Source organism: Bombina bombina, chromosome 6 (assembly GCF_027579735.1).
Source record: "Bombina bombina isolate aBomBom1 chromosome 6, aBomBom1.pri, whole genome shotgun sequence".
Classification (NCBI taxonomy): Eukaryota; Metazoa; Chordata; class Amphibia; order Anura; family Bombinatoridae; genus Bombina; species Bombina bombina.
This window is the reverse complement of record NC_069504.1, coordinates 1,085,227,414-1,085,253,727: the sequence shown is the minus strand read 5'-3', so window position 1 is coordinate 1,085,253,727 and position 26,314 is coordinate 1,085,227,414. Positions and strand designations below refer to the sequence as shown.

The 26,314-nt window shown below is 36.6% G+C and overlaps 1 protein-coding gene across 3 annotated transcripts in view; it reads left to right on the top strand.

The window, feature by feature from the left end:
* Positions 1-26,314, top strand: part of DGKI (diacylglycerol kinase iota) — a 560,838-nt gene that overhangs the window by 205,942 nt on the left and 328,582 nt on the right. For 2 of the 3 annotated variants that reach the window (XM_053718992.1, XM_053718991.1), the window contains exons 16-20: positions 12,910-12,965; positions 14,571-14,633; positions 16,810-16,883; positions 17,247-17,358; positions 21,352-21,551. In XM_053718992.1, the coding sequence (XP_053574967.1) occupies positions 12,910-12,965; positions 14,571-14,633; positions 16,810-16,883; positions 17,247-17,358; positions 21,352-21,551 (505 nt within the window). Of the gene's footprint in view, positions 1-12,909; positions 12,966-14,570; positions 14,634-16,809; positions 16,884-17,246; positions 17,359-21,351; positions 21,552-25,920; positions 25,984-26,314 lie in introns of all 3 variants that reach the window. The other variant, XM_053718990.1, reaches the window with a different exon arrangement.

Below are 26,314 nucleotides of genomic sequence, written 5' to 3'. Positions count from 1 at the left end.
TACCTAACATAACTATTCTAATATAATTAAAAAACCTACCAATTAAAAAATCTAAAATTACAAAAACTAAAATAAACATTTAATTACAAAAAATAATAAACTAAATTATCAAAAATAAAAACAATTACACCTAATCTAATAGCCCTATAAAATAAAAAAGCCCCCAAAAATAACCCCCCAACCTACAATAAACTACCATTGCCCTAAGTTAAACAGCTCTTTTACCTGTAAAAAAATACAAAGTCCCCCCAACAGTAAAATCCACCACCCAACCAACGCCCCAAAATAAAATAACCTAACTTTAAAAAATCCTAAACTACCCCTTGCCCCTAATGGGGCATTTGTATGGGCATTGTTCTTAAAAGGGCATTCAGCCAATAGGCCATTTTGAAACTGCTACCTTGCATTCAACTTCAGTGTACGGCGGTGACAGTATGAAGAGGACGCTCCGCGCAGGATGTCTTCCAGAATAGCTCCACTCCGTGCCCGCGGAGATGGATGCCCCCGAGATGGATGAAGGCGTCGCCGCCTGGATAAAGATGGATGTCTGGATATCAGGAACCGTGAGTAGATTTTATGGTGTTCGTGTCAGTTTTTTTTTTGTTTTTTTTTAATGGGTGTTTTTTTTTTTTTTAGATTAGGGATGGGCACTTGTAAAAGAGCTGAATGCCCTTTTAAGGGCAGTGTAAAAGAGCTGAATGCCCTTTTAAGTGCAATGCCCATACAAATGCCCTTTTAGGGGCAATGGATAGTTTAGGATTTCTTAGTGTTAGTTTTTTTTATTTTGGGGGGCTGGATGGGTGGTGGGTTTTACTGTTGGGGGACTTTGTATTTTTTTACAGGTAAAAGAGCTGTTTTACTTAGGGCAATGCCCTACAAAAGGCCCTTTTAAGGGCTATTGGTAGTTTATTGTAGGTTAGGGGGGGGGGCTTTTTTATTTTTATAAGGCTATTAGATTAGGTGTATTTGTTTTTTAATTTTGATAATTTCGTTTATTATTTTTTGTAAGCTTAGTGTTTATTATTTTTTGTAATTTTAATTTTTTTTCATAGTGTTAGGTTTTTTTAAATTTGTAATTTAGTTTTTTAATTGGTAGTATTTTTTTATTTTATTAGAATAGTTATGTTAGGTTAATTTTTATTTCACAGGTAAGTTTTTATTTATTTAAATATAGTTATATTGTAATTTTAATTTAAAGTTAGGGGGTGTTAGGTTTAGGGGTTAATAGTTTAATTTTTTGTGATGTGGGGAACCCGGCGATCTAGGGGTTAATAGTTTTAGTTTAGTAGTTACGATGTGGGGGGCTGGAGGTTTTGGGGTTAATAATTTTTTTTATAGTGTTGGCAACGTGGGGACCGGGGGTTTAGGTTTTTTTAGGTTTATTTAGGTGTCGGCGATGTCGGGCAGCGGCAGATTAGAGATACATAAAATTTAATGTCGGGGAGTGGCGGTTTAGGGGTTAATACATTTAAATAGTGTTGGCGATGTGGGTGGACGGCAGATTAGGGGTTAATAACTTTATTTAATAGTTGTGATGTGGGTGGGCGGCAGATTAGGGGTTTATAGGTTTAATATAGTGTTTGTGATGTGGGAGGGTGGCGGTTTAGGGGTTAATAGGTAGTTTATGGGTGTTAGTGTACTTTGTAACATTTTAGTTTTGAGTTTTGTGAAACATTTTTGTTACACAAAATCCATAACTACTGCTCTCAGATGGCAGTATGGCTCGTGTCGGTATAGGCTGTAACGCAAGCATTTTAGCCGCACAACCTGTTATACCGGCGCTATGGAAATCCCACACAAAATTGTCATTTTTTTTTTAATGGACATTGCGTTACAGGATAAAATGCTTGCGGTATAGCTATACCGACACAACTCGTTATACAGTATGCGTTCCTGGCCATTCCAGCATAATGACCAATTTTTCAGCGTTAAAAGCCGTACCGCACTGTAACGCAAAACTCGTAATATAGCCGATAATTATTTAAGGTCAGTAATAAAAACTATTTCATTATTTATCAAATCAGAGCATGTGATGTTTGCATTAGAATGTCTGTCCATACTAATACAATACTGGCTTGGTGGAGGGGATTCATATTTTTTGCTAAGCAGAGTTAGTGTTGCATAATACTGATCTGTCGCAAAAGCTCTACACAGAGTCAGATTCTAGCAGGTCCTAACCAAGCTATAATACTGTATACACACTATACAATATTACACATGCTACACACACACACACACTTTACACATGCTGCACACACACACACACTTTACACATGCTACACATACACACACACTTTACACATGCTACACACACACACACACTTTACACATGCTACACATACACACACACTTTACACATGCTACACACACACACACACTTTACACATGCTACACACACACACACACTTTACACATGCTACACACACACACACACACACTTTACACATGCTGCACACACACACACACACACACTTTACACATGCTACACATACACACATGCACTATCCATATTACACATGTTACACACACTACACACATTTTACACATGCTACGCACACACACACACTTTACACATGCTACACACACACACACACTTTACACATGCTGCACACACACACACACACTTTACACATGCTGCACACACACACACACACTTTACACATGCTGCACACACACACACACACACACACTTTACACATGCTGCACACACACACACACACTTTACACATGCTGCACACACACACACACTTTACACATGCTACACACACACACACACACACACACTTTACACATGCTGCACACACACACACACACACTTTACACATGCTGCACACACACACACACACACACACACACACACACACACACTTTACACATGCTACACACACACACACACTTTACACATGCTACACACACACACACACTTTACACATGCTGCACACACACACACACACTTTACACATGCTACACATACACACATGCACTATCCATATTACACATGTTACACACACTACACACATTTTACACATGCTACGCACACACACATAAACACACGCAATACATATTACACATGCTACACACACACATTATACATATTACACATACTACACACACAGACACACTATACACATATTACACATGCTACACACACAGATACACACACTATACACATTACACATGCTATACACACACATTATACAAATTGCACATGCTACACACACACTACACATACAGTATATTGCACATGCTACACATACACACATGTACTATATGTATTACACATGCTACACACACACACACACACACTAGACATATATTACATACGCTACACACACTACACACACACACTATGCATGCTACACATATACACACTACACATATTACACACACACACACTCAACATATTAAACATGCCACACACCCACTATACATACACTGCACCCACATACACACTATATACAGGCTACACACACTATATACACAGTACACATACTACACATATTACACCCGCAGTGACCCGCTACACACACTACGCATGCTACACATACTCAAACTACACATATCACAATGGCACACACGCTACAAATGCTACACATACTATAATATTATACATGCTACACACACACACTATACATTTTACACATACTGTAATATTACACACACACCAAACATATTAAGCATGCTGCACACACATACTATACACACGCTACACACACTATATACACACTACACATAGTACACACACACTTAAAATGCTACTCATACACACACACTACACATATTAAACATAGTAAAAATACATTATCCACATACTTCACATATTACACAAGATATATATACACACACACACACACACACTACACAATCTAAATAAAAACACACTACACATATTACCCATCTGGTGATAAAACTAACTACACACAAATGCACACACATACACACTATACACCTATTCTCTCATACTACACATGCTCTCGCTCTCTCTCTCTCTCTCTCTCTCTCTCTCTCTCTCTCTCTCTCTCTCTCTCTCTCTCTCTCTCTCTCTCTCTCTCTCTCTCTCTCACTCATACAGATGTTCACACACATACACACACTATACACAAAAACTATACACACACACACACGACACACACATGCACTATACATACACTGTACACACATACACATGTCACACGCACTATACATACACTGTACACACATACACATGTCACACACACTATACATAGGGCTAGATTACAAGTGGCATGCTAATGTTAAAGCGAGTGCGATATAGCAATATAGCGCCTGCGTTAACTGCATGTGTACACAAACTACACATACACACTACAGATATGCACTATGTACACACAGTACAAACAGATACACACATCACACACATATATACACATGCTATATGCACACACACACACACACACACACACTATACACTCACTATAAACACACAAATATTCTCTCTGTCAGGCACACTACACACACACACACTGTACACACGCAATACCCTCACTATACACTCACATTTCATGCACACATTCTTTCTCTCACACATACACACCACACACAATATACACACATGCTGCACACACACAATATACTAACTATATACACACTACAGATATGCACTATGTACACACAGTACAAACAGATACACACATCACACACAATATACACATGCTATATGCACACACACACTATACACTCACTATAAACAAACAAATATTCTCTCTGCCAGGCACACTACACACACACACTGTACACACGCAATACACTCACTATACACACACATTTCATGCACACATTCTTTCTCTCACACATACACACCACACACAATATACACACATGCTGCACACACACAATATACACACATGCTGCACACACAATATACAAACTATATACACACTACAGATATGCACTATGTACACACAGTACAAACAGATACACACATCACACACAATATACACATGCTATATGCACACACACACTATACACTCACTATAAACAAACAAATATTCTCTCTGCCAGGCACACTACACACACACACTGTACACACGCAATACACTCACTATACACACACATTTCATGCACACATTCTTTCTCTCACACATACACACCACACACAATATACACACATGCTGCACACACACAATATACACACATGCTGCACACACAATATACAAACTATATACACACTACAGATATGCACTATGTACACACAGTACAAACAGATACACACATCACACACAATATACACATGCTATATGCACACACACTATACACTCACTATAAATACACAAATATTCTCTCTGTCAGGCACACTACACACACACACTGTACACACGCAATACACTCACTATACACACACATTTCATGCACACATTCTATCTCTCACACATACACACCACACACAATATACACACATGCTGCACACACACAATATACACACATGCACACACAATATACACACATACACACCACACACAATATATACACATGCTGCACACACACAATATACACACATGCTGCACACACACAATATACACACATGCTGCACACACACAATATACACACATTCTGCACACACACAATATACACACATACACACCACACACAATATATACACATGTTGCACACACACAATATATACACATGTTGCACACACACAATATACACATATGCTGCACACACAGAATATACACACATGCTGCACACACAATATACACACATACACACCATACACAATATATACACATGCTGCACACACACAATATACACACATACACACCATACACAATATATACACATGCTGCACACACACAATATACACACATGCTTTTTTTATTTTATTTTTTGGAGTGGAGGCAAGGTAAAAAATGTTTGCACAAGTGAAAACTGACGTGCCCTAGCTTCAGGACTTCAGATATTTTGTGACCACATTAAATTCTTCTCCCCATAAACTTCAATTTAGCGTTCAAACTGGAAAAAATGAACACAACACCATGTTCAACCTACAGCACTAAACACGAAGATAGTTATAAATATTTTGCATTCCAATGTTCTTCACATAGAAGAAAATGTTTATATATATATATATATATATATATATATATATATATATATATATATATATATATATATATATATATATAAAAGGTATAGGTATATACAGATATACAGATAAGTGTATATATATATATATATATATAGGAATATCTATTTAAAAATACATAGAACATTTTCCCCTATGTGAAGAACATTGGAATGTAAAACACTTTAATAAATATTTTACAATAACTCTAAGATAATGGCGCAATACAACAATAATCCACTGGATGGCAGAAACGTTCTTCTTTTAAATTTAGTAACTCTTGTTACATTAAAACATTAAAAACATTTAGAACTGCAACATGTCACTAAGGGTTATTATACACAGTATCAAAAGCAAACTCTATGGGATAGATTAAAAGTAGAGTGGTATTTAGTGCTCCCACACAAGTATAAACACCACTAGAAGTATCCGTTCTGCTAACGCTGGTTAGCGCTCGTTTGCGTTAGTGCGCAAACTTCAAGACTTTGGATACCGCGACCATGTTCGCTTCTCCCCATAGACTTTAATGGAGCTCAATGTTCCAAAAAACCTAACACTTATCGCTCACGTACTAACCCGACTGCCTTTAAACAAGAGTACTATGCCTGACATGAGTTATGAATTTTTTACATTCCAATGTCCTATATATCTATATACCTATATAACTTTATGAATATATACACGGGTATAGGTTTACACACACACACACACATACAGTGTGTGTGTGTGTGTATATATATATATATATATATATATATATATATATATATATATATATACTGCTCCAAAAAATAAAAGGAACACTAAAATAACACATCCTAGATCTGAATGAATTAAATATTCTAATGAAATACTTTGTTCTTTACATAGTTGAATGTGCTGACAACAAAATCACACAAAAATTAAAAAATTGAAATCTAATATTTCAACCCATGGAGTTCTGGATTCGGAGTCACACTCAAAATTGAAGTGGAAAACACACTACAGGCTGATCCAACTTTGATGTATTGTCCTTAAAACAAGTCAAAATGAGGCTCAGTAGTGTGTGTGGCCTCCACGTGCCTGTATGACATTCCTACAACTCCTGTGCATGCTCCTGATGAGGTGGCGGATGGTCTCCTGAGGGATCTCCTCCCAGACCTGGACTAAAGCATCTGCCATTTCCTGGACAGTCTGTGGTGCAACGTGACGTTGGTGGATGGAGCGAGACATGATGTCCCAGATGTGCTCAATTGGATTCAGGTCTGGGGAGGAACCAAGGGCCAACCGCACCAGCATATGGTCTCACAAGGGGTCTGAGGATCTCATCTAGGTAACTAATGGCAGTCAGGCTACCTCTGGCGAGCACATGGAGGGCTGTGACCCACTGCCAAACTGGTCATGCTGGAGGATGTTGCAGGCAGCAGAACGTTCTCCACAGCGTCTCCAGACTCTGTCACGTCTATCACATGTGCTCAGTGTGAACCTGCTTTCATCTGTGAAGAGCACAGGGCACCAGTGGTGAATTTGCCAATCTTTGTGTTCTCTGGCAAATGCCAAACGTCCTGCACGGTGTTGGGCTGTAAGCACAACCCCCACCTGTGAACGTCGGGCCCTCATACCACCCTCATGGAGTCTGTTTCTGACCATTTGAGCAGACACATGCACATTTATGGCCTGCTGGAGGTCATTTTGCAGGGCTCTGGCAGTGCTCCTTCTGTTCCTCCTTGCACAAAGGGAGAGGTAGCGGTCCTGCTGCTGGGTTGTTGCCCACCTATGGCCTCCTCCACGTCTCCTGATGTACTGGTCTGTCTCCTGGTAGCGCCTCCATGCTCTGGACACTACGCTGAAAGACACAGCAAACCTTCTTGCCACAGCTCGCATTGATGTGCCATCCTGGATGAGCTGCACTACCTGAGCCACTTGTGTGGGTTGTAGACTCCGTCTCATGCTACCACTAGAGTGAAAGCACCGCCAGCATTCAAACGTGACCAAAACATCAGCCAGAAAGCATAGGAACTGAGAAGTGGTCTGTGGTCACCACCTGCAGAACCACTCCTTTATTGGGGGTGTCTTGCTAATTGCCTATAATGTCCACCTGTTGTCTATCCCATTTGCACAACAGCATGTGGAATTGATTGTCACTCAGTGTTGCTTCCTAAGTGGACAGTTTGATTTCACAGAAGTGTGATTGACTTGGAGTTACATTGTGTTAAGTATTCCCTTTCCCTTTATTTTTTGGAGCAGTGTATATAAATATATATTTAACATAGAACATTTGAAAGAAAAATATTTGCAGTATATTCACAATAAAACACATTATTAAAAATGCATAAAAAGGATTTATCATGACTCAAGTCACAAATTTGATGACTTGTGACTTGACTCAACATAATCAAGGAAGACTTGTGACTTGACTTAGACTTTGACAGCAATGACTCGAGACTTGACTTGGACTTGAGCCCTATGACTTGCCAAGTCTTTATACATTCTAAAAGTCCGAGTTGTGACCTAGGATGGTCCCTGGAGAATGACAAACAAAATAATATATTTAAAATAGCTAACTAATTTTTGTTTTAATTACAGCCCAAGGCATTTATTTTTGGTCAAAATTTTTTTTTTTAAAGTAGTAATCAGGGTCTTGGCACTGCCTGCTTCTAGTGCTCCGGTGGAGTGTGTTTTCAGCCATGGAGGTATCATACTATGGCCCCATCGTGCACAAATGTCTGATAGGCTTATATCCAATTTATCCTTTTGCAAATGCAATGCCTAATAGCGTTCAAAGAAAAGAACCCTCACTCACATTGACTCTCTCTCAAAGTATGACAGCATAGTATTTTTTAATTACTTGGATTTTTGGGTACTTGGCAGTTGTCTTATTTCTATAATAATTTTGTTACTCTCATTTACCAATAAATGCAGTTTTTTCACTGTCTTTCCTTATGTCAAAATTTCAAATATTAAAGGGATTATAAACCCAATTTTTTTCTTTCATGATTCAGATAGAGCATGCAATTTTTAGCAACTTTCTACATGCTCTATCTGAATCATAAAAGAAAAAAAATGGGTTTAGTATCCCATTAAATATCACATGAAACTGAACTGGGAAAATATTAACATATTGTAAACACCTTCCTTATATGAATTAGTATACATTATATACAGTAGTTAATACTTAGACGCTATGTTATGCAAAGAGTACCAACGACTTGTTGATCACTTGAAGCTGAAAGCTGAGGACTTGACCTAGACTTGCCTTTGTTGACTCAAGACTTGACTTGGACTTGTTTGTCTTGACTCAGGACTTGACTTAAGACTTGCCTGTCTTGACTCGGGACTTGACTTGGGACTTAAATACAAAGGGGCATATTTATCAAGCTCAGAATGGAGCTTGATGCCCCGTGTTTCTGGCGAGCCTGCAGGCTTGCCAGAAACAGCAGTTATGAAGCAGAGGTCACAAAGACCGCTGCTCCATAACCTGTCCGCCTGCTCACAGCAGACGGACAGACATCGCCGGAAATCAACTCGATTGAGTACGATCGGGTTGATGGACACCCCCCTGCTGGTGGCCCATTGGCCGCGAGTCTGCAGGGGGCGGCGTTGCACCAGCAGCTCTTGTGAGCTGCTGGTGCAATGTTGAATACGGCGAGCGTATTGCTCGCCGTATTCAGCGAGGTCTGGCGGACCTGATCCGCACTGTCGGATCAGGTCCGACAGATTTTTATAAATTGGGGCCATCGACTCGAGACTTACTTGTGACTTTCAAACCAATGACTTGGACCCACCTCTGGCTATAACTTAATATTTAATATAGATATAATATTAAAATACCCCGTGCTCAGTCGCCCACTTCAAAAGTACATTTTTCTGTGAGCCAACGGTTTGAATTGTTCTCCATTAAGCGTTCTAGCTACAACAGAAGTACCATATGGGGAGAGCGCTGATTGAACAACGATTCAAAACTTTAACTCACAGAAAAATTTACTTTTGAAGTGGACTGCGGAGCGTGGGGAATATGAATTTCATATCTATATTAAAAAGTAATGTATAGTGCCACTTCATTACAACTGATTAATTAAACTCCATCTGAAATATCACTAATATTCCAGATCTGATATTATAAAGGGTAGAGTTTACCATCACTTTAATATGCATAATGACACATCACACTAAACTTACATTTTAAATGTATCAACACCCAATGGCAGCACAAAGATTTTAATGCATGGAAACCCAAATTTTTCTTTAATGATTCAATTTTAAACAACTTTCCAATTTAACTCTATTATCAAATTTGCAAAGTGAGCCAATGATAGGAGTCATATATGTGCAACCTCCTAGCTCCCAGTAGAGAATTGCTACCCCAAAGCCTACCTAGTTATACTTTTCATCAAAGAGATACAAAGAGAACGAAGCAAAATAGATAATAGAGGTACATTGGAAAGGTGTTTAAAATTGCTTGCTCTAACTGAATCATGAAAGAAAAATCTTTGATTTCATGTCTCTTTAACAGTTCTGCTTTTGCAAACAAAACTCCATTATAAAAATAGCGTTTACTGTCCCTTTGCATCCTAATTAAAGGGACATTAAACACTAAATAAATGCTAGATATAATGTTGCATTCAAAGAAAAGATTAGTCTGAGAATATGTATTTTTTTTAAAGATTCATTAGCTGTTTAAATATTAACAAAATAAGTGTAAAGTTTTAGTGTCTATAAAACAATGAGAGCGGCCATGTTGTAATTTAGGTTACCTTCTCTGTGGTGGCCAATTAGGGACAGTTATAAATCGGTCACTAGAGTGTGCAGCCAATGGCTGTGTGGAATATAACCGTGTTCTGCACTTCCATTTCTAACAGGAGCTGAAAAGCTCACAATTTCAGAATGGAATTACAGGAAAAGGGGTCAAAATAAAGAATGAAAATATATTGCAGTTTTTTTCACATATATGATTTATCATTTTATATTACCGTCTCAAAGTGTTTAATGTCCCTTTAATTTGTCATCACACGATAATAATAATCATGTTGTCTGCATGAAGGGGTAATATGTGCTTATAGGCAATCTAAATGAAGCATATATGTATATCTTCCTCCAATCTCAGGTCCTAACATCTGTATTTCCAAGAACGGATGCAATTATAAACAATACAACCCAATTATTTAATGATTTTACTTCTCATATTGCCTTGTGTATTATTAAACCTTCACCACCTGTTAAGCAACTTTTATTAAAGTCAAAGATGGTTACTGCTAACATTACTAATGACCAAATAATTAGACTATTATACTCATCATTATTGCAGGTGATTTTTCTTTGTTAATGTCATCATTAGCAATGGTTGCTTTAGGCTATTGCTTACTGCTTTATGCAAATTCGTTTGATTTAAAAGGACCCTGTTATTAGTACAAAGCTCATAATACATACAAATATCATGGGTAAAAAATGATGTCTAATATTTTATAATGATATTTACTCTGCCTAAGGGCATCCTTCAGTATCTTAATGCAAATGCTGCATTATATCAAAAAGGAAATGGTTTTGTTTTATGTTACTGTTTTATTTAGTCATTTCTTTTTATAGATGACTGTTTAGCGTGATAACAGGATGTAATGAGTACAGCCGCGGTGTATGGCTTTCAAAACGTTATATGTTCCATTGGCAGTGACATCTCCAGGATTTTCTTATAGGGGGGACAGAAGCCAGAGACCCACTAGTTTTTTTGGGGGTCGGGGATCCGTGGGAGGGGTCTGAAGGTCAGTGTCCAAGGTCAGAAGTGTCATGTGGCATTTCATGGGCAGGTCTGGTGCAGCTGGTGGGAACCTGGGCAAAGTGGTGGTTGGAAAATGAGGGGCAGTCACCTTTGGGGGTGCCCATGGGGGGCATGGTACCTCATGAGTGTGTATGAAAGTTAAAGGGACATTAATTTGCCTAGTACTAATATTACTTCCATCACTTTCCTTGTAAGAATAGGCATAGGTTAAAGGGTGCACATGGTGTGAATTTCACCCCTGACTGAGGGAATGTTGTGGTCTGCATAAATATTTATTGTTTGATCAAGTATTATTGATTCTTTGCACTGGAAGTTTTAAATTGACATATTATCCAATAATGTAGGGAAAGAGGTTCTGTTATACAACAATCTGTGAAAGTATGCACATGCCCTATTTATTCATGCCAATGTACATTAAAAAAAAAAAAACATATGACTGCTCCCAGGCTCTGTACTACAGTGAGAAAAACTTGCTTTTCATTGTGGATCTAGATAATAAATATCAAGGGTACTAGGGTACTGGTGATGTCATCTTCTATTACATATTCCTGCTTTTATTTTTAAATGAAAACAAAAATTTAAACAAACATAAATGCGCTTAATTTTGAATAAAAGTATAGTTGCAATTCACATAAGTATTATCAAAACACGTAGTTAAAGTCGCACACTTGGGCAAATCCCCATTCCGCTCTAGCTGATAATACAGACAGTGATTGGAGCATACAAATGTATGAAGGAACCTGATTGGCTCATCAACGATATCCTCATCTGGAGTAACACAGGAACACAGCTTTTAAGTATGTATTTAACCCTTTGCAGGGGTTAAACACATTTTAAAGAAGGGAATTTGTTTAAAAATTAAATGTTCTGATGAAATAGAGGATTATATTTTGCACTAAAATATTTATTTAAATGAGCCAAAAGGTTTTTAATAAAGTATTTCTCCTTCTAGAGGGCAGTAAAATACTTCACAGTCCTGGCAGATCCTCTATTTGTAAACTACAGACCTAACAACCTTTAATAAATCCAACCCTCTGACTCTTCATTTACAATCTTCTTTTTTTCCCTTTTCCAGAAGCAAACCCCGAGAAATTTAACAGTCGTTTTCGTAACAAAATGTTCTATGCAGGGGTAAGTTTAATGAACGAAGCAGGTTTGTGTACAACACATGGGTAAACTAGATCACAACTCTTTTCCAATCTGCATCATTTACAAATCCTGAATATAATATTCTCAAGAATCAGCAGAAATATTATAATATATTTAAAGGGACAGTACAAAAATTGTGTTGATATTCACAATGGTTGAAAATCAGTTACTTATTTTATATATGACACCACCTCACTTTAGGTACTTGATTAACGCCTTACCCTGCTTCCCTTTGGATCCCTGCATTTTCTAAAGATATTATGTGTCGGACAGGGCAGCAAATCAGAACCTGTACCACACTGAGAGAGTGCACAGTTGTTATCCTATAGGGCAGGCTTGTGATTGGCTGAGATGAGAGATGGGACTTTCAAAGATGCCCTTCTCTGTAAGATAAACACAGATCTTTAGATCTTACCTAATGGATTGTACCAGCCACTAATTGCTTAATTAATATAGCTACGCAGAAAAAACATTAATTGTAATATGACTGCTGTTTTTGTCCTTTATAAAATATTTATTTGTTTTACTATTTCTTTTTACAAGGTAATAAGTCAGGCAAATTATAATTACAAATTATCATCTGTCAATATCTGTAAACACAAATTGTTAGATTACAGTATAACATCACATGACATTGAAATAAAATGTCAGAATAAATATTGAAAAAAATCTTTTTGAAATGACTCAAAACAGAAATAACTTATTTTATAAAGTGTTTTACAAATGGTATGTCTCAAACTTATAGAAAAAAAATAAAGGTAAAGTTATTCTCTCTTATAAGGAAGATCCCCAGTGTACATATTTGTAATCTTTTTATATTCCACATAACCAAATTGTTCCATAATAACAAAATTTAACAACATTCTTTAATCAGAAATAATGATTAGTAGTGCATAAATGATAACAAAAAAGACAAAGCACATATATCTTCCTAACCATACTTCTCATTCATACTCCCCCCTTTCCCCCTCTACATCACACTCTGGCTTGTAATGATATTTATTAACAATGAAATCATTGTGATTATTTTAAAGGCATTGACATTTTCTTTCCATAGCTTATTTTGCCAGAAACAGATTTCCCTCGGAGTAAAATGTATTATTTCTGATTTCTGGTTTGGTCCATGTGAAAACTTTGTATTCAACTTGTTTTTTTTTTTGTTTTTTTTGTGCAGTTCCAATCCATTAAGAGCTCCTAATGACTGCCCAATGTGTTTGAATATAGGCTTTTCACTTAGAGTTACACGAAATCCAACATTTTTTTTTCTCATTTCTTAATTTCTAAGGCATCTTTAAATAGTAAATTCACTTTCTGATGCTTGTATTTTAGTTGCATACAATATTCATAGTTTATTAACTTTTTGTTGCTGTTAAACAAATTTATTTGCAGCATTAGATACATTCAATTTCACATCTCTTAGACCAAACATCATAAAGAGAGAATAATAACATTATTCTAGATATTAGACTATAAAGTAGTTGAACCCCCTTGTAAATTTCCCTTAATACATGAAAATGTTTACAACAAATTATTATAGAACCCTGGGAAATTCAGAGTTACTGATTGGGCTATTTCATTTGTTTTTAGGCTGCATTCTCTGACTTTTTGCAAAGAAGCTCCAGAGATTTAGCCAAACATGTAAAAGTTGTGGTAAGTGTGTTTGGTTTAAACCTAAAGTAACTGTCATATTCTGCAAACTAGAAATGATCACATGGATATCAGTAAGGAACTCAAAATATATTATGCACTTAAAAGGACCTAAAAATGTAATACGTTTTTATTAAATTTGCTAAGACAAATGAACAGTGTACAGTAGTGGAAAAATTAGGCAATGAAAAACATAAAGAATAAAATATCACAATAGCAAGGCTTGGATGTATTTAGTGTAAAAGTAGTTATTTTTATTATATATTTTTTTCACTTTAATTGATTGAGCAGGCAGCATTTGTATCAGTTTGACGGCGTTGCTTCCTTATGTCTTCTAATATGGAGGCGGGTGGTTTCATAGTGTTTTACCCAAGCGTAAACACAGTATTGATTTACAGAATATTTATGCCTACTTGAAAATAAGAGGTGATTAGAAATAGCTCCACCCTTCCAGTCATATTTTGTTTAGGAAATTTGGAGCTAGACAGTGGTATTAGGTGCATTATTGATTAAGGGATGGATAAAAATTAAGGCACAGTTAATAGTTAAAGGATTATTATATAATAGTAAACTATACAGTGGTATTAGGTGCATTATTGACTATGGGCTGGATGAAAATTAAGGCACATTTAATAGTTAAAGGATTATTATATGTGTGTGAAATTAGGTGCATTGTTGTCTAAGGGCTGAATGAAAATGAAGGCACAACTAATAGTTAAAGGATTATTATATAATAGTAAACTATACAGTGGTATTAGGTGCATTATTGACTATGGGCTGGATGAAAATTAAGGCACAATTAATAGTTAAAGGATTATTATATAATAGTAAACTATACAGTGGTATTAGGTGCATTATTGACTATGGGCTGGATGAAAATTAAGGCACATTTAATAGTTAAAGGATTATTATATAATAGTAAACTATACAGTGGTATTAGGTGCATTATTGACTATGGGCTGGATGAAAATTAAGGCACAATTAATAGTTAAAGGATTATTATATAATAGTAAACTATACAGTGGTATTAGGTGCATTACTGACTATGGGCTGGATGAAAATTAAGGCACAACTAATAGTTAAAGGATTATTATATAATAGTAAACTATACAGTGGTATTAGGTGCATTATTGACTATGGGCTGGATGAAAATTAAGGCACATTTAATAGTTAAAGGATTATTATATGTGTGTGAAATTAGGTGCATTGTTGTCTAAGGGCTGAATGAAAATGAAGGCACAACTAATAGTTAAAGGATTATGTAATAGTAAACTGTCAGTGGCTGTTTAAGTGCAATCAAAATCCTGGTGCAAGAAAAAATAACCAAACCCCCAAGCGAGAAGTGACATATGACACATAAAAGTGTGCTTCCCAATACTATCAGTAGAAAGTGCTAAAATATTTATATGCTGCATAACAATTGTCACAATTTCTTGCAACCTGTCACTAACCTGGTGTAGAAAGGCTCAATGACCTAAATATGTATAGCTTAGAGGAAAGAAGGAAAATTGGTGAAATAATAGAAACTTTTAAGTATTAAAGGGACACAGTTCTAGCTTTAAGTATTTTTCACAAAAAGAGCAACATCAGAACAAGGGCTCATGATTTCAAGCTGAAGGGTAATAGGTTCAGGGGTAATTTGCGGAATCACTTCTTCACAGAGAGGGTAGTTGATTCATGGAATAAATTACAGGTGTTACGGACAAACACTGGGGGGGGGGGGTGTGTATACCTGGAATCCGTATAAGGCTATCCTACGAACTACATACATTTTCACTTTGAGGAAATTTTGGGCAGACTAGTTGGACCTTTGTTCCTTATCTGCCATGGTCACCTTGGTGAAAATAAAAATTCACACAAATTTAATTAATCTATACTTTAGTAAAAATTACTAATGCTGTTTAAAAGTGTCACCTAACACTGTCAATTAATAGAAACAAAGAGGGATCTTAAGTGTGTTTGACAATAGGTCTATCAAATGCAGCAAACACACATTACCAGTATTCTAGGTTTTAATCTCTTGCGATTTTCTAACATATTTTTTTAGTTTCATTTGTTCAGTTACCAGATTTGACAATAGGACAAAGTTAATTTATCCATGTTATGCTTGTCAGTATATAAAGTTTTAACCTTATATCACTCGTCTTGTAAAAATGCACTTAACATATTTTTCTTGCAGTGTGATGGCACTGACTTAACTTCCAAGATCCAGGAATTGAAGTTTCAGTGCATAGTCTTCTTAAATATTCCCAGGTAGGTATTTTGTGAGACCTAATAATCAGGGAGAAGTGAGAATGGAAATTATGTTGAATTTGGAAAATACATAATTCTTTATTTTGATTATAGTAAATATTTATTTGTTATAACCACTTCTTACCATACATATAAAGAAAAGTAATGAATTCCTTCAGGTAAAACAGCAGTAATTAACCCTCTTGCTGCCAGACGCTGAGAATAATACATGACACTTAGAGAATAATAATTAAATTACCCTATATTGGGCAGAGGCAGTGATTAACTGTCTTTCTGCCAGAAACATGAATAGATATTAATTCATAGCAACCTCTAGTAGGTTTCATGTACCCAGATTGCTTTATTGTCTTCATTTGAATGTAGGTACTGTGCTGGCACAATGCCCTGGGGCCATCCAAGTGATAACAGAGACTTTGAACCCCAGCGTCACGACGATGGTTATATCGAAGTCATTGGCTTCACAATGGCATCACTAGTGAGTATTAGCAATTTTTGGAATTGAGCCATAAACAAAACAACCAAGGAAATGTAACTGAGCTAATAAGATGCTTAGTACTGTGAAGTAGGATAGTACTGGGGAAGTGGGATTTTATTAGATTAGATTCCTTTTATTGTTATTGTACTAAGTATAAAAACAAAGACAACGAAATGTACTAAGTACCTAATCCATACATAACAAAAAATAGTATAAGGCGGGTGAATATGAATGAGTGGACAAGAATTGAAATGTGCAAAAAGTGTAATGTGTGCAAAAGCAATAATCCGCACAGTAAGGATAATTATCATCATGGCACGAAAGTGCATAGTGCAAATCAGAATAAAGGGACACTGAACCCAAATTTTTTCTTTCCTTATTCAGATAGAGCATGCAATTTTAAGCAGCTTTCTAATTTACTCCTATTATCAAATTTTCTTCATTCTCTTGGTATCTTTATTTGAAATGCAAGAATGTAAGTTTAGATGCTGGCCCATTTTGGTTGTTCTTGCTGATTGGTGGATAAATTCATCCACCAATAAAAAAGTGCTGTCCAGAGTTCTAAACCAAGAAAACAAGCTTAGATGCCTTCTTTTTCAAATAAAGATAGCAAGAGAATGAAGAAAAATTGCAAAAAAAAATTACAAAGTTGCTTAAAATTGCATTCTCTATCACAAAAGAAAAAAAATTGGGTTCAGTGTCCCTTAATGAACCACAGTCAATTTTAGTAAAATAAAAAAATATAAAGTGCAATTGGAAATTACAAACTAACGCCTAGATTTAGAGTTCTGCGTTAGCCGTCAAAACCAGCGTTAGGGGGTCCTAACGCTGGTTTTGGCCGGCCGCTGGTATTTAGAGTCTTGTAGGTAAGGGTCTAACTCTCACTTTCCAGCCGTGACTTTTCCATACCACAGATCCCCTTACGTCAATTGCGTATCCTATCTTTTCAATGGGATCTTTCTAACGCTGGTATTTAGAGTCTTGGCTGAAGTGAGCGTTAGAACTCTAACGACAAAACTTCAGCCGCAGAAAAAAGTCAGTAGTTAAGAGCTTTATGGGCTAACGCCGGTTCATAAAGTTCTTAACTACTGTGCTCTAAAGTACACTAACACCCATAAACTACCTATGTACCCCTAAACCGAGGCCCCCCCACATCGCCGCCACTCTATTAACATTTTTTTACCCCTAATCTGCTGACCGCATACCGCCGCCACCTACATTATCCCTATGAACCCCTAATCTGCTGCCCCTAACATCGCCGACACCTACATAATAATTATTACCCCCTAATCTGCCCCCCCCCAACGTCGCCGCTACCTTACCTACACTTATTAACCCCTAATCTGCCGACCGGACCTCACCGCTACTATAATAAATGTATTAACCCCTAAACCGCCTCACTCCCGCCTCAAAAGCCCTATAATAAATAGTATTAACCCCTAATCTGCCCTCCCTAACATCGCTGACACCTAACTTCAAGTATTAACCCCTAATCTGCCGACCGGACCTCGCCGCTACTCTAATAAATGTATTAACCCCTAAAGCTAAGTCTAACCCTAACCCTAACACCCCCCTAAGTTAAATATAATTTAAATATAACAAAATAAAATAAATCTTATTAAATAAATTATTCCTATTTAAAGCTAAATACTTACCTGTAAAATAAACCCTAATATAGCTACAATATAACGAATAATTATATTGTAGCTATTTTAGGATTTATATTTATTTTACAGGCAACTTTGTATTTATTTTAACTAGGTACAATAGCTATTAAATAGTTAATAACTATTTAATAGCTACCTAGTTAAAATAATTACAAAATTACCTGTAAAATAAATCCTAACCTAAGTTACAATTAAACCTAACACTACACTATCAATAAATTAATTAAATAAACTACCTACAATTACCTACAATTATCTACAATTAAATCAACTAAACTAAATTACAAAAAACAAACACTAAATTACAAAAAAAACAAACACTAAATTACAAAAAATAAAAAAAGATTACAAGAATTTTAAACTAATTACACCTACTCTAAGCCCCCTAAAAAAATAACAAAGCCCCCCAAAATAAAAAAATGCCCTACCCTAATCTAAAATAAAAAGTTTACAGCTCTTTTACCTTACCAGCCCTTAAAAGGGCCTTTTGTGGGGCATGCCCCAAAGAAAACCGCTCTTTTGCCTGTAAAAAAACATACAATACCCCCCCCAACGTTACAACCCACCACCCACATACCCCTAATCTAACCCAAACCCCCCTTAAAAAACCTAACACTAAGCCCCTGAAGATCTTCCTACCTTGTCTTCACCACGCCGGGTATCACCGATCCATCCAGAAGAGGCTCCGAAGTCTTCATCCTATCCTGCAAGAAGAGGTCCAGAAGAGGCTCCGAAGTCTTCATCCTATCCGGCAAGAAGAGGAGATCTGGACCGGCAAACATCTTCATCCAAGCGGCATCTTCTATCTTCATCCATCCGACGAGGAGCGGCTCCATCTTCAAGACCTCCGGCGCGGAACATCCTCTTCTCCCGACGACTAGACGACGAATGAAGGTTCCTTTAAGGGACGTCATCCAAGATGGCGTCCCTCGAATTCCGATTGGCTGATAGGATTCTATCAGCCAATCGGAATGAAGGTATGAAAAATCTGATTGGCTGATTGAATCAGCCAATCAGATTCAAGTTCAATCCGATTGGCTGATCCAATCAGCCAATCAGATTGAGCTTGCATTCTATTGGCTGTTCCGATCAGCCAATAGAATGCGAGCTCAATCTGATTGGCTGATTGGATGCAGGTTTTTTTTCAGCTCAAACTGCCCCATTGTTTCCTATGGGGAAATCGTGCACGAGCACGTTTTTGAAGCTGGCCGCGTCCATAAGCAACGCTGGTATTGAGAGTTGCAGTGGCGGTAAATATGCTCTAGGCTCCCTTTTTGGAGCCTAACGCAGCCCTTCAGAGAACTCTAAATACCAGCGTTGTTTAAAAGGTGCGGGGGGAAAAAAACACGCGTAGCTAACGCACCCCTTCTAATGCAAAACTCTAAATCTAGGCGTAAGGAAGTACTAAATGTATGACATTATAAGTATGTGATATGCAGTGTATTGTAAGATAAATAGCAAACAATGAGAAACAACAGATGTGTACAATATAAGTGTAATATGTGTAAAAGCAGTGGGGACCATGAGAGACTTTTTGTACGCTACACTACGTGTTTTATTAAGTCCTTATTTGCCAGACACAATTCTATAAAATGTTTGTCATACTGAGAGAAAACCAGTAAGCTAGTCTAATAAAAAATACCTCTAACCAATAACCATTAGCACAATACGTAATAACTGGTACTTTAAACCAAAGTATTTATAAATTATGTAAAATTAATGCTGACACCTCAAGACTGCGGTTTTATTTAGAAACTGATCATTTCTTGCAAATGAATGGGATGTTAAAGGGACATAAACCCCAAAACATTTCTTTCATGATTCAGATAGTGTGTAACATTTAAAAAAATTCCAATTAAATTTACCCTGTTCTCACTTTTGGTACCCTTTGTTGAAAAGAAGGTAGGAAGGTGTAGGAGCGTGCACGTGACTGGAGAAAAATATGGCAGCAGTTTTATAACTATCTTATACATTTACATGAACAGGAGGTGGCAGAAGTGTTTCCTGACATTTACTGCCCCAGAAATGTGCACACTACCTATCTAGATATCTATTCAACAAAGAATACCATAAGAACTAAGTAACTTTAATAAAAAAAAAGTAAATTGAAAACCTTTTTTTTAATTGTATGCTCTGTCCTAATCATGAAAGATTTTTTTGGGATTCATGTCTCTTTAACCTACAAATTAGCTTTCGTTTAAGTTGAGTGTAAGACCTCTGTTGGAGTACGAAGATGATAGTTTGATTCCTAATTTCAGTATAAAGATGTTTGGAATCATCTTTTTTAGAAAGAAAATAAAGCATTGAGATCTGCTTTCTGTTTCAGGCTGCCCTCCAAGTTGGAGGTCATGGGGAGAGGCTCCATCAGTGTAGGGAAGTGACCCTACTGACGTACAAGGCTATTCCCATGCAGGTTGATGGGGAACCGTGTCGGCTCGCGCCCTCTCTGATCCGGATATCTTTAAGGAACCAGGCAAACATGATTCAGAAGAGCAAGAGGAGGACGTCCATGCCCTTACTTAATGAGTAAGTACAATAAGCCTACAGATTGCGGCATGGAACTCATGAGCACACAATGGGTGATGGAAGAGTTCAGCATGTCTCCCCCAGCCTGAGCATGTTAAAGGAATGCAAATGGGTGCATTTCAGTTTTGCATAGAAGCATTTTTGTTTATACACGTATTAGCAAAAATGCTTCTAGTAAAAGCTATAGCTGTTTCAAGAGTGTACTTAAATATGCACCGTGCACCAGCTTTTTAAACTCAGCCTAAGGTGCTTGTAATGACTCAAATTGTTAATTGCTGACATGATACAAGCCCCACTGGTGCTCTGAGCAGCTGCAGTATTTAAAATGCTTGTGCACTGAGCTGAGAATATCTAACTATGCTTCACATGCATGTACAGAGAAAAATGTTAACACTAAAACAGTGATAACTGTTACTAGAAGCATTTTTGCTAATACAAGTATATTGTAAATATGTCATTCATCTATGTGCATTTAAATTTTGGCTGGAATGTCCCTTTAAATCACATAAAGCCACATAAAGCTTTGGTGAAGAATACAAATCTGATTACTTGTTTGTTTGTTTTTTTAGTTCTCTCAAGAAACACTTTTTGTTTGATTTCTCTGCTGAAATTTCCCTTTAGCCTTCTAATTGTAATAAAACCTATTTGTTGTGAGAAAAAAAAAACTAAATCATGATTTCTTTTTTTAGCTTATATTAGATTTAACATTATACTTTATTTACAATGGTTTTGATGGATGGGAATATTTTACAGGACTCAGATTTGTTTCCCAGTGTAATTATGGTGCTAGAAATGCCTTCCTCTAATAAATGTATGATGGGCAAAATGCATTTAAAAGGATATGAAACCCAAAATGTTTCTTTAATGATTCAGATAGAGCATGGGATTTTAAATAACTTTCTAATTTACTACTTTTTTAAAAAAATGGTATTCTCTGAATCACAAAATAAATTTTTGGGTTTCATATCCCTTTAAGTTCTCATGGTCCAATAAAAGTAACACAATTTGCAGGTAAAACCACATATAAACTTGTATACTTCTAATTATACATATTGCTGGGAGCTTTTAGCAATAACTACAACCAAGGCTGAATTATACTCATCTTTATACCAATGCAATCTAAGTATGTATCTTGCTTATAACGAGAAGTAAGGAGTCTGCATTGAAACAAAGTGGGCAGCCATCGTTCAGTTGGCATCTGCGGCTGAGAAAGGGCATTGCTAAAGGGAGGCCAGGGTGGTACCTGCATAATGATCTGATACTGAGACTGTGGTGCTCATTTTAAAATAAATTAAAACATTTTCATGGGCCCCTAAAAGTATTGTGTGCCCGCCCTAGGCTCAATCAGCACTATCCCCCCCGAAGGCCATAAACTGAGTTTCTTATTTGGCGATCGGATTCTTCATTGCATTCTACTCTTCAAGAAGAACCATGTTAGCGCTCTCACAACACTGCAAGACGCATTGCAATATACTTCATAAAATTAGTATTGCTAAGTGCACAGCTATACACAACTTACAAAATATGCAGTCTAACGTGTAAAAATCACAATTCATTACATTCTAAACTAAATCATTTTGTTTCTTCTCAGTGCAGTAAACTATCTATATTACATCTTGCTCATTAACACCAAACCCAATTTGTTTCCTTTAATGATTCCGATAGATCATACATTTTTAGGCAACTTTGTAATTTACTCCTCTTATCAATTTTTCTTTGCTCTCTTGCTATCTTTATTTGAAAAAGCAGGAATCTAAGCTAAGGAGCTTAGATTCATGTTAAAGGGACAGTCAACCCAAAAAACCTTTTTAAGTTATACATATAAACTTTCCATCTAACATAATTTACCAATGTAACCCAGTTTTCTAATATATTGTGTTTGCCAGTAAAATCACTTACTGTTTGCGCCGCAGCCGTTTCAATATGTCTGTTAAGCCCCTCCCCTTTTTCATCATCAGTGACATCAGCATGTTCTTGTGATCCATGTAATTTTTCTATCCCCTTCAGTACAATAGGCGCATTGCGCATGTGCAAAAGCCGGTTACGAGGAGGATAGAAACATTACACGGATCACAAGAACATGCTGATGTCATTGATGACAAAAAAGGGGAGGGGCTTAACGGACATTTTGAAATGGCTGCGGCACGAACAGTAAGTGATTTTACTGGCAAACACAATATATTAGAAAACTGGGCTACATTGGTAAATGATGATCGATGGAAAGTTTATATGTATAACTTAAAACGTTTTTTGGGTTGACTGTCCCTATAAGTTCAGCACCTGGGTTGCGCTATCCAGGGTACTGAACCAAAAATGGGCTTAGCTTAAATTCCTGCTTTTTCAAATAAAGATTGCAGAAGAATGAAGAAAAATTGATAATAAGAGTAAATTAGAAAGTTGCTTAAAATTGCATGCTCTTTCTGAATCATGACAAAAAAAAAAATATTTGGGTTTAGTATCCCTTTAAGTAAGACAAACACCATAACTAGCTTGTTTCCAGTTTAAAGATGCAGTAAAGTAAAAATTAAACTTTCATGATTAAGACAGAACATGCAATTTTCAACAACTTTCCAATTGACTTCTATCATCTAATTTGCTTCATTCTCTTGAGATAATTTATTAAAAAGCATACCTAGGTAGGCTTAGGAAGCTTGCTGCTGATTGGTGGCTGCGCATAAATGCCTTTTCTAATCAGCTCAACCAATGTGTTCAGCTAGCTCCTATTAGTGCATTGCTGTTCCCTCAACAAAGAACACCAAGAGAATGATGCAAATTTGAAAATGTAAGTAAATTGCAGACACATGCATGCGTCTAAGCTGAGCTTTAGTCCCTGCTTTTCAAAAAAAGATACCAAGATAAAAGAAGTAAATTAGAAAGCTGTGCAAAATGGAATGCTTTATCTGAATCATGAAAGAAGAAATATATGGGTTTCACATGTTTTTAATTGATACAATTGCCTGGCACTCTAATATTTATATTCAAAGCTAAATATAGCTGGCACCTCATCTGTGTCAGAACTCTTTTAGGGGGAGGTTAGAAATTATCTTGTGTATCTTATTATATATATGTGTTTACACTGTAGTAAACATGGTTTGCTGAAGTCACTGTTAAAGCAATACCAGGGGTATTGTACTTTGTAACTATATGGATATTAGACACATATACAACTAACAATACATTCCAGAATGGCCAAAAAATATTTGTCTTACGCCACCAGCAAGATTCAGACGCTGCCCACATAACCTAATAACGTGCAACTAAGAGATATGTGTCTTGTATAAAACCATTACCTCTGCCAGTTGCATGCATCTGTTTTTTGTACATTTTCTCACAAAAATACAGTTAAATCGCACATAATAATTGTATTCTATATAATATGCATCAGAAGTTAAGTATTGTTGGTAAAGATCTGCATAGAAAATAAATTATTTAAAATATGCATTTTGTTTTACAATCCAGGGACATACACCTTAAAACCATGTTGAACATGTTTATTTTCTCTCCTCTACTGTAGGCAGTTAGACACAGATAAGCACCTGCACTTATCAAGCAATCACTTTGTAGCATGTTACAGTGCAGAGATCTAAAATCTATAGTTGGCATTTCATCTTGTCTGGGCAGTGAAAAACCCCTGTAATGTCCACATGTAAATTACAAGAAAGGTTGGCAAACTAACTAATAAAAGTACACTGTTTTAAATGTATACAAGATTAATTATTCTTTGCATTGCAACAGATCTCTATACAAAAGAAATGCCATTTTGTTTGAAAAATATAATTGTATTGCAGTCTTAGGACAAACTTCTTGAAAAACAACTTTTGAATGTTATTTATGTTAGTTCCTTTACTGTGTCCAATTAAGGACAGACATAATAAGCAGACTCCTTTGCATATTAAACAATCACTACACAGCATGTAGCTGTGTCAATATGTTGACTTCCATGGAATGTACCCAGCCTCTCTGAAACACTGACATTTTATTTACAGGGAAAACAGACAACATAAATAATGAAATATATTACAATTATTATTTTTTTAAATGATGTATAATTAAACAATTGTCTTTTGGTTTTGTGGCTGTAGAATCAAAGAAATTTGCCCTAATAAGAGAGATTTCTCCTGAATGTACTTAATTACAAACACCTACAGACCCCTCGGTACACTGACATTACTGTATCTGTGGCAGGTGGTTCCTCTGGGGCTTCTCACTTCTAACAACCATTGTGCATGTTTATCACTTCATCAGTTGTGTAATTCATTCCTTTGTCTCTGTTAAACTGTTGTGTGTCTGTCTCTCTCCTTCTTCTCTCCCATGCTCTCTCCCCTGGCTTGTGCACTGTCTTGTGTGCTGCTTGTACTGTCTACCACAGTACCCATAAAGTGCCCTCAGGTGACCACAGACGCGTGTCTGCTCCCCCGGATTCCTTCACTGTGTAAGTATCCCACACTGCTTTTTACTCATTCTGATTGGGCGTCCTTTCTCATTCCAAAGGTCCCAGGTTCCTCACTATTCTCTGCTCTTCACTATTTACGGCTCTTCAATCCCTCCAGTGACTCATTTGTCTTCTTGCTGGTACCATGCTCAAAAGCTCATCATTTTAGTCTTCCCCCAAGGACCCTTAAATCGTGGTGTACTGTTAATGACCTTCTTGTAAAAGATCCTACTGTGCTTGAAATAATGATATATTTATTAAGCCTGTTACAAAAAAAATCTGAATTATTGTTCTCCAACTAACTTTGATTCTACATTTTAGTCAGTAGAGG